The sequence below is a fragment of the Drosophila biarmipes genome, chromosome X (assembly GCF_025231255.1).
Source record: "Drosophila biarmipes strain raj3 chromosome X, RU_DBia_V1.1, whole genome shotgun sequence".
Taxonomy (NCBI): Eukaryota; Metazoa; Arthropoda; class Insecta; order Diptera; family Drosophilidae; genus Drosophila; species Drosophila biarmipes.
Window position 1 is genome coordinate 15,403,342 of NC_066611.1, and position 13,983 is coordinate 15,417,324.

Consider the following 13,983-nt stretch of genomic DNA (forward strand, 5'->3'; position numbering starts at 1 on the left):
TCACAGCACCGCATCGCATCTTCCTAATTGCTCGCCTCGCATATCTCCAATCCCTTTATATATATACCACACCATGCCGAACCGAACCGTACCATTCCACAATCCGATTCTCCCTTGTCCTTCGCAAAATGAATAAATTTCTGGTAGCAAAAAAAAAAAAAAAGGAAAACGAGAAAAGGAAAAAAAGCGAAGAGTTGAAAAGCTGAAAATATTTCTCGTGGCACCTTTTGGGGGGGGTGCTGGCTGCATTTTTATTTTACATTCGGTGCACAGCTTTTTAATTGGGAAACTTCTCTGGCAGCCGAGGCAGTCGAGTGAGGTTTGGTTTTGTTTGAGGTACTCTCGGGGGGAGGGGGCTTCGAGGGGTGTGAAAACCTTGTTGCATTGTTGCCACAGAGCCATGGCAACAACATTGGCGAACACTGGTTTTGACAATCCAACAAGTTGAGGCGATGGCTTAACAAGTTTTGTTTGGGCCCGGCCAAAAGCTGATGAATGAAATTAAAGCGGATTGCGAAGCGATTCCCACTCGCCGGAAGTTGCCCTTAACTGGATTACACTCGAATATGCTGCACACTTTAATGCCAGCCCCTAAGTGACGCTTCTGGCTCTATTCAACTGGTCTGGTATTAAACCAACTGGAAGATTCACTTAAAGGCTTTAGCTGACTGCTAGTTTCGTGCAGAGATTTGGGAGGTATCAGAACTGGGGTTAATAAAACTGTCGGTTATAACAGGATTATAACCTTGAGATGATAGTCCCAACCAAAGTCAACCCTATAGATAGTTTCGTTCGGCTTATAAATCTCGAGAACAACATCAACTCATTTCGCCGTCATAAATATAACTTATCCTACTGTGTTACTCAATTAATTTAAACCCTAACTTATCTTAACCGTAACCTTAATTAGCCTAGCTTAGCCTAGATTTAGTTCTAGTTTAATTTAGTTTAGTTAAGTGTTAACCCTAACTTTTGAAGCTAACCTCATGAATACCGGAATGCAATTGTTTGTTTCGTTTCATTTCGTTCCGTTCCATTCCGTTCCGTTCCGTTGGAATTTGATTTTATGTTCGTTGATTGCCGTTATGCTGTTTGCTGCATGTGTTTCCTGTTAAACCCCAAACTATGTACTACTACTACCCAAACAATAAATCAACATCAACTACAACAACCTTGACAACAATAATATAAAACCGAAACTCATGTTTAACCGTATGTATACCGAAAACAATCTCATAATTTTAAAACCCGCACTCCTTTTTGCCCCCCTCTTTGGATCTCCACACGCCTAAATCTCTACGCCTATCCCTGACTATATACTCTAATATCTATCTGAAATTCTATATATAACCAACCACACACACACACACACACACCCCCTTCTTTTCGAGCCACTCCCCCCCCACAAAGTCACCCAATCGAACTGTGAGAGGACAGCATAAGTTACTTGACTAATTCGCCGCAGTTGTTCTGTTTCTCGTTTCTCACGTGGCAGCTGCTGGACCACGTCCTCTTCAATCCAGCCCTGTGGATCTACACGCCGGCGAATGTGCAGGCGCGACTGTACTCCTACCTGGCCACCGAGTTCCTCTCGGACACGCAGATCTACAGCAATGTGCGGAGGGTCAGCACGGTCCTGCAGACGGTGCACACCCTCAAGTACTACTACTGGGTGGTTAATCCGCGGGCCAAGAGCGGCATCATCCCCAAGGGACTGGGTGAGTAACTGCGAGGGTGGGGAAGCAGGTATTCCCTAGATTCACTGATTTTGAGAACGGCATTTTCCAAAGTATTGTTGAAGATTTTTGAATATACTGCAACCTTGGGCTTTTTCTTTTGCCTTTCCGCCAACAGATGGACCTCGTCCGGCCCAAAAGGACATCCTGGCCATTCGGGCCTACATCCTGCTGTTCCTCAAGCAGCTAATCATGATCGGCAATGGCGTGAAGGAGGACGAGCTGCAGAGCATACTTAACTATCTCACCACCATGCACGAGGTGGGTCTAGCTGTCCATGAAAAAAATAACAAAAGAAAAAATGAAAAAGAAAAAAATAATAAAAGAAAAAATGAACAAAAAAAGAATAAAAGAAAAAAACAACCAAAAGAATAACACATAAAAAAAACAATAACAGGAAAAATAAATAACAAGAAAAAATAACAACAAAAAAAAATATAAACAATAAAATAAATAAAAAATAAAATAAATAAAAAATAAAATAAATAAAAAAAAATTAAAAAAAGAAAAAATTAAATAAAATAAAAAATAGAAAAAATAACTAAAAGAAAATAAAATAATACAAATTCGAATTTCCTTTCCTTCTTTCAGGACGAGAACCTGCACGACGTGCTGCAGATGCTCATCTCGCTGATGTCGGAGCACCCCAGCTCCATGGTACCTGCCTTCGATGTGAAGCACGGCGTGCGCAGCATCTTCAAGTTGTTGGCGGCCGAGAGTCAGTTGATTCGGCTGCAGGCCCTCAAACTGCTGGGCTTCTTCCTCTCGCGGAGCACCCACAAGTAAGTATTGGTAGTTTTGAGTAAGCCAATTTCCGCAGGCCACATTCCTTTATGTTTCTATAATAATCTAACCCAAACTGTCTTTGCCTCCTCTTGGTTTCTCCCATTCAGACGCAAGTACGACGTGATGTCGCCGCACAATCTGTACACCCTGCTGGCGGAACGGCTGCTCCTCTATGAGGAATCCCTCTCCCTGCCCACATACAATGTCCTCTACGAGATCATGACGGAGCACATCTCGCAGCAGATCCTGTACACACGGCATCCGGAGCCGGAGAGTCACTACCGTCTGGAGAATCCAAGTGAGTCAAGGGATCTTTTGAAATATTTATATTCGTAGCTATAAAATATTATATATAATTATATAATAGTAATGTACAATAAAGAAGAATACTCTCCCATATATAGAAAAGTATTATTACCTCGATTAATATTTGTATTTATCCAAAAATGTAAATGATTGATCTTCATATTTATATAATAATATGATCATATACTAGATCATACATTTTTTAAGCGATCCTTAAATTTGAAATACCTTGAAAAAGATTCCCTCTTAATTTCCTCTATCATTATTATTTATTTCCCTTATTTATTGCATTTTTTTCTCTTCCCCTCCAGTGATCCTCAAGGTGGTGGCCACCCTGATTCGGCAGTCCAAGCAGACCGAGTCCCTGATCGACGTGAAGAAGCTGTTCCTGCAGGACATGACCCTGTTGTGCAACAGCAACCGGGAGAACCGGCGCACCGTGCTCCAGATGTCCGTATGGCAGGAGTGGCTCATTGCGATGGCCTACATCCATCCGAAGAGCAGCGAGGAGCAGAAGATCAGCGACATGGTGTACTCCCTGTTCCGCATGCTGCTCCACCATGCCATCAAGCACGAGTACGGCGGCTGGCGAGTCTGGGTGGACACCCTCGCCATTGTCCACTCCAAGGTGTCGTACGAGGAGTTCAAGCTGCAGTTTGCCCAGATGTACGAGCACTACGAGCGCCAGCGCACAGATAACATCACCGATCCCGCCCTGCGTCAGGCCAGGCCCATCAGTACGATCAGTGGCTGGGAACGGGAGGAGCTGCATCAGCAGCAGAACGGCGGATCCGCCGCTGCGGCAGTGGCTCCAAATCAGCCAGGAGCAGCCGGAGCGGTCAAGGGTGCCGTCTCCATTGCCTCGCTGGAGGATGTGCCGCCGGTGGTCGAGGAGGAGGTGGAGGAACTGGAGCTCGAGGAGGTGGAGATCCAAGAGGGTCCCATCATCGAGGAGGCCGAACCGAAGTCCGTGATAGCCAACATCTCCGATGTCTACAACGAGCACATCAAAACGGATGCCACATGCAATGGCAATCTGGAGGAGGTCAAGGAGGAGGACCCAGAGCAGGTCCAAGAGATGGCTGAAGAGCTCGATGCCAAGCCAGCGGAAGCCTCGCCATTGGGAGCGCTCAGGGAAACTCTGCAGCTGGGCGATGACATGGACGTGGAGGAGCTGGAGCTAGCCACGGCCAAGGATGCGCTCAATGCGGAACAGCATGTGGCGCGCGTCCTTCAGGCCTCCGAGGCGGCGCTCAACGATTGCAAGATGGCCGTCGACGATGTGCTGCAGGAGTCGTCCTCCGTCCTCAAGGACGAGGAGATCGAACTGGCGGTCAACGAGGTCGTACAGGGTGTGCTCAACAACGAGAAGAAATCCCAGGCCGACAAGGATAAGGAACAGTCCGTGGGGCAGGACAATGTCAATGTCAGCTTGCTGAACAGCAAGAATCTGCTCAACAATAATAATAATAACAATAATAACAATAGTCCGAGTGCCACGCCCACAGAGCCGCCGACGACGACGGCGGAAGTGGAAGCGGAGGTCAATGCCAATGAGATCGTGAGCACCAGCAGCACCACCACCACAGAGGCGCCCAAGCAGGAACGGGTGGCGGAAACGGAAGCGGGCGCAACACCGGAAGTGCAAGCACCGGAAACGGCCAAGCCAAGCCCCCCAGTCCCCAGCCCCCTAGAAGCAACCAATCAAAAGACTGAAGATGCAGCCAACAAGCTGAACAACAACGAGAAGCTGGCCGAAATCAGCGCTAGTCCCGAGCCCATTATTGTGGAAACGCCAGAGGCTGATCTCCTCCAGCTCTCCGACAGCGAAGCCAAGCCGTCGAAGGAAGCGGAGGCGGAAGCTGAGGATCCGGTGGCCTTGGCCGTCCGGGATATTGTCGAGCAACTCATCGACAAGGTGATCGATGCCACGGAAGCGGAGACGGCCACGGAAATCAAAACCGAGACCAATAACAATGAACTACCCAAGGCGGAGAAGCCCAATTCAGAGGGAGAAACTTCGGAGGCGGAAACTCCCGAGAGTCTGGCCGCTGCCGCCGAGGAAATTGTCCACGAGGTGGTGGAGGCGGCCCTTGTCTTGGTCCAAGAGGAGGCTACTCCGGCGGCGGATAAGGAGGAAAAGGTAGAGGATCTGCTGCAGCTGGAACAAAAGCCAGTGGCTACGGGCGTCCAGGAAACCAAGGCTCCTGTAGAAAACCCAAAGGAACCCGAGGAAGATCTCAAAGCGCAAGAGCTGGAGGTGCCTAAAGCCGAGCAGCCCAAGGATCACAAGTCCCAGGAAGTGCCTGCGGAAGTGCACCTCAAGCCAGAGGAGCATGTGGTGGCCATTGTCAACCAGGTGCTCGACACCCTGGTCGACGAGACCGTCAAGGCCGTGGCCGCCGAGCAAACCACCCAGACTTCGCCCGCCCCCGAGGAGGATTCGCCCAAGCGTCTGGCCAAGGAGCCGGCGGTGACGCCAGTGCGTGTGAAGCCCACTGAGGTGGACTCCACCACCCAGACGACGCCGAAAAACGAGGCGGGCTCCAATCTGCTGGTCGAAGAGGTGCAGCAGGTGCTGCAGGAGGACGAGGCGCAAACAGCCGGCGGCATTGCCTCCCTCGACGACGAGGAGTACTCTAATCAGCAGGCAGCGTCCGGTGTCGACAATCCCAGCGGCCAACTGGAGGCCAATCATTATGGCCCCGGCCATCCGGAAGCCAAGCAGCAACAGCAGCAACAGCAGCAGCAGCAGCAGCAACAGCGCTCCAAGTCGGGTTCCACGCGACCCATGTTCAGCCCGGGACCAACACGTCCACCCTTCCGGATACCGGAGTTCAAGTGGTCCTACATCCATCAGCGCCTGCTCAGCGATGTGCTCTTCTCGCTGGAGACGGACATCCAGGTGTGGCGCAGTCACTCGACCAAGAGCGTCCTGGACTTTGTCAACTCCAGTGAGAACGCCATCTTCGTGGTGAACACGGTGCATCTGATTTCGCAGCTGGCGGACAACCTGATTATCGCCTGCGGAGGACTGCTGCCCCTGTTGGCCAGCGCCACGTCGCCCAATGTGAGTAACTGGGGGTTTTAATTGGAGGGAATCGGAAGGCGAGATTGAGATATGGGGTCTCGGAAAAAAGTCAAGGGTCACCATCCGAAGTAATATGAAATTGGGTCACCAAATTAAGCAAGTTTAAAGGGCAAAGCCATAAAATAAAGTGTAAAATAAATGAAATATACATTTGAGGAGAAGTAAAACTTAAAATTCGGTATGAGGTTGTATAGCTTCGGATTTAGGGTCACCATTTTTGACTTACTTTCATATACATATAGTAAATAGGTAAAAAATGGAATAAAAATGAATAAAAACACAAATTTTGAAAAGAAATTTATACAAAATATTAAAAACTAAATTTAAATAAATTTTGGGGAAGTATAGAACTTGTAGAGCTAAAGATTTTGGGTCAACTGTCTTTTAAACTTAAAAATACCTTGTAAATTGTTAGGTGTAAAATATGAAATAATCAAAGAATATATTATGAGAAATATAGGTGTTAGGTAGTTTTCAGTTGCCTTTTAACTTAATAAATTAATAAATTTAATGATGAGAAGTATACTACTTAAAATCTAGGATGAGATGGCGGAGTTGCAAATATTGAGTAACCTTTTTTGAAAGATTTTTTAAACTTAAAAGTATTTATATTATAGGTAAAAAAAACTCAATGAGGATAAATAAATTAAATTAAATGATGAGAAGTATACTACTTAAAATATAGGATGAGATGGCAAAGCTGCAAACGTTGAGTCACCTTTTTTGAATGATATTTTAAACTTAGAAGTATATATATTATAGGTAAGAAAGAATACGCAATGAAATATAAAAAAATAGCATGATTTAATCACACAAAGATAATATAATAATATAACTTATATTCTAAACTTATATTCTAAAACACCAATCCCTGCTCCTACTTGCAGTCCGAACTGGACGTCCTTGAGCCCACGCAGGGCATGCCTTTGGAGGTGGCCGTGTCCTTCCTGCAGCGCCTGGTCAACATGGCGGATGTGCTCATCTTTGCCACGTCCCTGAACTTCGGCGAGCTGGAGGCGGAGAAGAACATGTCCAGTGGCGGCATCCTGCGCCAGTGCCTCCGGCTGGTCTGCACCTGTGCGGTGAGGAACTGCCTGGAGTGCAAGGAGCGAACGCGCTACAATGTTGGCGCCTTGGCGAGAGATGTCCCGGGTGCGGCGCACCTGCAGGCCCTCATCCGCGGTGCCCAGGCATCGCCCAAGGTGAGTTATCCCAGACCCCGCATCCTCGTCTCCTCCTCTAAATCCTCCCGCTTTGAACAGAACATTGTCGAGTCAATCACCGGTCAATTATCGCCCGTCAAGGATCCCGAGAAGCTGCTCCAGGACATGGACGTCAATCGTCTGCGTGCCGTCATCTACCGCGATGTGGTGAGTGTGGGAATAGTTTAACAAAATTATAGAGGTTTAAGTTTTAAGTTCTTTAACAATTGTTGGGTATTTTGACATGTTCAATGCTCAAAACGGATTTATCCTTATAATGAAATTCGCCTTTTTCCTTCTTTTTTTCACCCCTTCCAGGAGGAGACGAAGCAGGCCCAGTTCCTGTCGCTGGCCATCGTCTACTTTATATCGGTCCTGATGGTCTCCAAGTACCGTGATATTCTGGAGCCGCCGGCAGAGCCGCAGATCCAGCGTCAATCGCCAGTGCTGCAGCGCACGGCAGGCGGCGGTAAGTGATCAAAAAAGAAAATTACAAAAAAAATAGACCCAACAATATAAAATTCCCGATCTCACCGGGATCGGTTCCCGGAAATGCTATAGATATTATTATATTACTAAACCCATTACTAGAGATGATCATATTTCTGGGACGGGGAAACGAACTTCTGCCGGCGGCAGTCCTTCCGATTCATTCTCATTTCGTGTTTCGTTCCGTTCCCTTTTGTTTCACTCGTGTTCCTGGGTTGCGTTTCGATATCTTTATCGTTTCAATTCCGATTTCCGTCTTTGTTTCGTTTCCGATTTGATTTCCCTTCTCTTGCTGCACCAAAAACTTCACGCTCGTTTATAGTTTTTACCTTTTGGCTCTCTGTTTTCGATTCGGCCGCTAGTTAAATGGATTTCTCATCTTTTACCTATAAATATATATATATTGCCCCTATATATATATATATATTTATTGTATTTATGGTTGTTTTATCGATACGTTTCATTTCTCATCTCGGTTTCGGCTTGTTTCCGCTTTTGGTTTTGTGTTCTGTGTTTTTCGAACAGCTGAACAAAAGTGTTTTTTCAATGGTAGATGCCACTCGAAGAGAGTTTGTTTTTATTCGAACCACCTTAAAGCCCACGACCAACCAGCAGCCCACCAACCACCGCACTTTGACCGCTGGACCCACCTTGAATCCCCTCTAGAACTCCCCCCCACCCCCATGTGCGTGTGTGTGTCTTTTCCCACATCATTATTCCATATATACACCAGCCCGAAACCACCCACCAGCCACCAAACCACCAACTCCCCGCCCCTCTTTTACTACTCTTATATAATATATTATATATATAATCACTACCTGTTAAGAACACAAGAATATCTCATGTCTGTTCCATTGTTGGAGATACTATTCGGTTTTATGTTTCCTTTTCTTTGTTCCGTTTACCGATGATTTCATTTCACGCTGCTTTTTCGGATTTATTGTACAAAAAAAAAATCATAAACAAAAATCTAAAAAAAAAAAAAACAATCATAAACTAAACAATGCCAAAATTGCATAAAAACGGAAAATACCTCGCCAACGAAAACCTCGCCTTTGCCACACAACCCGCCCCCGAAAAATATGTGTGTAAATACCATCAACAAAAAATCAAAAACCAAACTTTAGAAGCCGCCAGTGCGCGTCCTTTGTTTCCCCAATGGTCACATCATGTTTACCCGCAATTCCTGCCCGAATCGCACCAGAATCACAACAGCAACATGCAACACCAGCAGCAGCAACAGCAGCAGCAACACTACTATCAGCAACATCAGCAACAGCAGCAGCAGCAGCAGGTTGCCCATAATCACAGCCATCATCACATGACTGCTGCCTACTACCAGCAGCAGCAACATCAGCAAGTTACCGCCGGACAGCAGCAACACTCGCCTACTCCTCTGGCCACACACTCGACCAGCTCCTCGGCCAGCTCCACGGCCACATCCCAGCCAGCCTCGAGCTCCTCGCTCTCCAGCCTGGCCTCCCAAAGTCAGCAGCAATCGCATCGCCAGTTGCACAAGCAACAGCAGCAGCAACATTACCATCCTCACCAGCCACACTATGGCCTGATCAATGGCCACCAGCAGCATCAGCAGCTGAATGGCAAGCACTATGCGGAAAACGGATCCGCGGCGGGATATCATCCGCATCCACATCCACATGGCGGTGGTGGTTATATGCGAAATGGCGAGTCGTCGACGAATGGCATTGCCGACTATCAGGCGGCAGTGGGACTGATGAATGGTCATGGCTCTGGCGCGGGAACGGCTGGCAATAATAATAATTCCAGTCTGATGAACAATATGCGGAATCTGAGGAATGGCGGAGCCACTTCATCATCATCATCGCCGCCGCCAGCGCCGCCATCAGCGGCGGGAAACCAAGGAATTGCAGGCATCGCAGGCATCGCGGGCATCGCAGGTGTTGCCACAACGGGAGCTGTTGTTAATGCAAATGCTGCTGCTGCTGCTGCTGCAGGTGTTGGTGGTGTTGGTGTTGGTGGCATGGGCCTGGGCCTGGGGGGCGTGGCTGGGGGCTTGGATGGAGGCGTGGGCTACAAGACGAGCGCCATAAATAATAATTACCGCTACAATGGACGCAACGCATCCGCCGGAACAGGTATCGCTCGTTCGACTGTCGTAGAGTCTATAGTTTAACCAAAACTCGCACTACTGCCCAACTATCTATGTGTATCTGTATATGTATCTGTATAGCTCTTACTCTATTTATCTGTAAATCTTAGCTTGAAAGCCATGTTACACTGGGAAATTAAAGCTAAAAGTTATAGCAAACTTCAGAGAGCTATAACTTTGCTATTTTTGGTTTTTTAAATGTTTACAAAATGTTTGGAAAACATAAATTTCTATTTCTAACTTTATCATATAAAATAATAATTCCTGGTGTACCATGGCTTCCACTCTCTCTCTCTCTATATCTTTAGCTGCTAGACTGTTGCTCACTTTCTTGCCTTTCCTTGCGATTTTCTTGAAATTTGATTTGTTTTCGATTTTAGTTTTGATTTCCTGTCGATTCGATTCCCGTGTCTTTCATTTCCTTGACTTTCCGTATGCGTAGTTGTGTGTGTTGATAAAAAGATATTTAGCTGTGTATATAAAAAACACTTTCCCCCCGTACAATAACCCACCGAAACGTACTGAGACATGGATCTATGTAAATATACCAAGTCAACTCTTTTTACCAATTTTTACCTGTTCGTTGAATGTGTGTGATTATGGGTGTGGATCTGTGTTATTTGTGGCAAAGACACACTCAATCTTGAGGAAATACAAGAGTTTCCTCATTTTCATTGCTTATTTTTATGGTTTTTAATTGCTTTTGCCAATAAAATGTTCCTTCGTAAGTTATTAGCTTTGCCAGCTTTATGTGTATTTTTATTTTTAACCTTAGTGTCCTTTCAAAGCATTAAGTTGAAATGCCTTATAAAATCCTGCTTAATCACGGCAGTTTTTCCCATTCCTTGTTTGAGTTTTCCTCTGCTTTTCCGCTGCACCTTGCACCATCCATTTTGATTTGTAATTTGCAAAATTTGACAAGCCAACCAAGCTGCTTTTCCGGCCACATTCATCCATTTTGATTCTGTGTGTTCGCACTGAAAGAGGCCGACATTTGATTACCTGATTGAGGGAGGTTTTTAATTGGGTCTCTGGTTGCTACTTGCTAGTTGCTAGTTTCTAATTTCCAATGTGTGTGGGGAGAAAGCCAAAATGGGTGTAATGGCCAGCCGGGAAATTGTGGGCGAGACAAGGGTATCCAAATATGCTTTTAAAAACTGCAATCTATCTTTGTAAAACTCGCACATGCACACAGTGACAGCTAGAAAATTTTTGACACGTTCCGGGGGCTCCTGGACCTTCACCTCCGCTCCTCCAGCTTTATACATTTCCTTTTTGTTTTTGGTCTTTTTTTGCCCGTCATTTTTGTGCTGTCAGCAAAAATCCATTTCATTTATCTTCATTTGCAATACACTTACAGGCAGGCGCACACACAGGCTGGAAAATGTTGAGCACTACGCCCCCTTGGACCTCCCACTTTCCCACCCCCAAACGGCAATGAAACATAATTCGTTAATTTTACATTTTATGAAAATGAATTACACGAAAATTATACAATTTGCCATTCATACACATGGCTCTCGCTCTCTCTGTGTGTGTGTGTGTGTGTGGGGGGGGGGGGGGGGGGGAGGCATGGGCAAGTGTGAGTGCGCATAAAACATTTCGCAGACAGGCCATAAAACGGCATTCGGCACGCCTGCATTTTAAAAATGGTAAAAATTGTAAAAATTGCCATTGGACATGGTCAGGGGAGAGGCCAAAAGAAAGCCCAAAAATGTCGTTTTTAATTTCCAGCCGAACGGGAGAATACCCTGTACAAAAAGGCAGAATAAATTGGGGATTTCTTTGGAGTAGCTAGACATATTTCTAATTCACAGGGCAACACACATTAGTGGATTGGCTTTAAAATAAAATACGAAATCACCGCAATTATATATTTCAAGGGAAAGCCCTAATTCACCTTTAAAGCCCTCGTCGAGAGGAAATTCCCTGACCATAGATACTTTTCACACAGCTGTGTGCTGCAACAACAACCAGCATTTCCATTACGAAATTAATGGCAGCGACAAAAATGTAAATTAGTCTGACCGAAAAATGCGAGAGGAGAAAAAAAAAAAATGTTAACGAAAACATAACAGACTGGGAAAAACTTTGGGATAATTTATGAAAGGACAAGGGAAAAGTGTACCAGAAAAAAAAAAAAAAAACAGAATAAAAAACAGAAAAAAGGTGGAAAAACAGTTTGTACAACTGTTGGAGCCGATAACACGCTCCGACTTCTGTACAAAAGTAATTTGTGGCCAGCTCTCTTTGAATTTCCCAGTGCCAGTGGGAGCAAGGGGCGTGGCAGTGCATGGAAATAATTGCAAAATTAAACCAAAAAAAGAAGGAAAAAACACCGAAATTGAAATAAGGGTGTGCACAAAAGTGTAGCATACTTAACAGCATACAAGCAGCAGAAGAGAGGAGGCTAGTCGACAGAGGGGGGGAGAGAGAGAGAGAAAGAGAGGGGGCCAGTGCTTGTAGACAGAGACAGAGAGCACGTGTCGCCGGGACAATCATAAATTTCAATTAAGCCAGATCACAGGACATGGCCAACAGTTGAACAAGGTTAATTTGCAGATAAAAGCCAGAGAAAGCCAGGTCCAGCAAAATCTTACAAATTATGAGCTCAGGGGCTCGGCATTTTTGGCTAATTTTAAGCGAAATGAAAGAAATACTCCCCTTTAAAATGGTCTCTTCGGAGAGATTTTTATAGATTTTCCCTATTTAACGGGTTTTTTCAGCCATCTAAGTCCACATTTTCGCTGCACCCCAAATGCTTAACCCTCTGAGAACACCTTCTTGTGTGTGTGAGTTTAAGTTGGTTTTCCATTTTGCGTTCCCTTTTTTCTTGTCATCATTTTTGATTTGATTTCCTGAGTTCGTCTACAGCTTCGTAAAGTAAACTCTACAGATTTCTACTCTAGTACTGTATCGTAAATGCAACAGCAATGAACTAAAATGTTAACTAATCAATTCGTTAATCCCTGTGTTATTTTTCCTTTTCTTGCCTTTTTTTTGGGTATTTTTCAGGTGGTCGCCAAATCCAGGATAGTGACTATGAAATAATTGTTGTCGACGAGAACAATCCATCCGTTTTGGCGGACAATGATTCGCATTCCAGTGGACCGCCCTCTATAAAGGTGAGTGTTGGCATATCCAAATACTGTTTGGGGTTTTGAAAGCGGGGTGTTTTAAAATTACCACCATGAGGTGTCTAAAAGTATGCAATGGTATATTTTTTAGACATTTGCACCCAAAGCTATTTGCATTTTTTTTGTGTAAGAAGTGTGTGTGTGTGTGTGTGTGTGTAAGGGAGTGTTGCATGTTTGAGTGTGGAGAGACGGAGTGTGTGAGTCTTGCATCCTCGATTAGTGTTAATTCATAGGTTAAATGCCAACAAAAAAAAAAGAAAGAAATATCAACTAAATTTCATTTGCATGTGGGCAACGAAACTAAATTATTTGTATGCAAATCAATCACAACGAAAAAATGTCACAGGCCAACCAGGCAACAGCAACAACAACAACATTAGCAACAACAACTACAACAACCCATATTAACAACAACAACACTAAGACAACAACAACAGCAAACGCTCCGACAACAACAATTAAAATCCAACAACAACCATTGTCACCGCCAAAGCCGTTGGTGCCACAAAAATTGCCCAAGGTAAAACAAATCCCGAAAAGTAACAAAAATTAAGTAAATAAAAAATAATATCAAGAACCAAATCAGCAACAAATATTGCAACTGCAACAACAACAACAACAGCTTTTGACAGTCAGTAAAATAAAAACGCAAAAAAAGAAAAACACCATAAACACCCGCTGCACCACTGTAATAAAAGAAAAACCACCGAACCACCCACACGTACAGTTACAAAAACCCTTGACGCACTCGAAAAACACCAAAAAAAACAAAAAAAAGCATACTTTTGTATATTGAAATTGAAAACTCAAATTTCAGTTTTGCCTTTCACATTTTGTGGCCCGTTTCGATTTTGTGTTTGTTAATTGCTGTCCCCAATTTGTTGCCCGTAGCCATTGTTTGTCCTTGGTATTTTTGCCTGTAATTTGGTTGCCAGTATTTGTCTTTCATGTTGACAATTTTTGGTCGCTTTCGCTTGTCGAATATCATCATTAGAACATTTTTTTTCTTGACAAGCCCGCAATTCAATACCGCATTTTGGGTTTTTCTTTTTTAATTACTACACAGCAATGTTGATAAATAATATTTTATTTTAAAGCTGTT

General features: G+C 44.7%; 1 protein-coding gene across 21 annotated transcripts in view; it reads left to right on the plus strand.

Moving 5' to 3' along the window:
• LOC108032084 (neurobeachin) overlaps nucleotides 1-13,983 on the plus strand; it is a 191,716-nt gene that overhangs the window by 166,393 nt on the left and 11,340 nt on the right. For 8 of the 21 annotated variants that reach the window (XM_017105936.3, XM_050888012.1, XM_050887995.1 and 5 more), the window contains 11 exons: nucleotides 1,466-1,718; nucleotides 1,855-1,997; nucleotides 2,328-2,518; nucleotides 2,630-2,820; nucleotides 3,140-5,898; nucleotides 6,807-7,121; nucleotides 7,182-7,289; nucleotides 7,440-7,590; nucleotides 8,741-9,730; nucleotides 12,760-12,869; nucleotides 13,228-13,401. In XM_017105936.3, the coding sequence (XP_016961425.3) occupies nucleotides 1,466-1,718; nucleotides 1,855-1,997; nucleotides 2,328-2,518; nucleotides 2,630-2,820; nucleotides 3,140-5,898; nucleotides 6,807-7,121; nucleotides 7,182-7,289; nucleotides 7,440-7,590; nucleotides 8,741-9,730; nucleotides 12,760-12,869; nucleotides 13,228-13,401 (5,385 nt within the window). The remainder of the gene's footprint in view (nucleotides 1-1,465; nucleotides 1,719-1,854; nucleotides 1,998-2,327; nucleotides 2,519-2,629; nucleotides 2,821-3,139; nucleotides 5,899-6,806; nucleotides 7,122-7,181; nucleotides 7,290-7,439; nucleotides 7,591-8,740; nucleotides 9,731-12,759; nucleotides 12,870-13,227; nucleotides 13,402-13,983) is intronic. The other 13 variants (XM_044093409.2, XM_044093408.2, XM_044093411.2 and 10 more) reach the window with 6 other exon arrangements.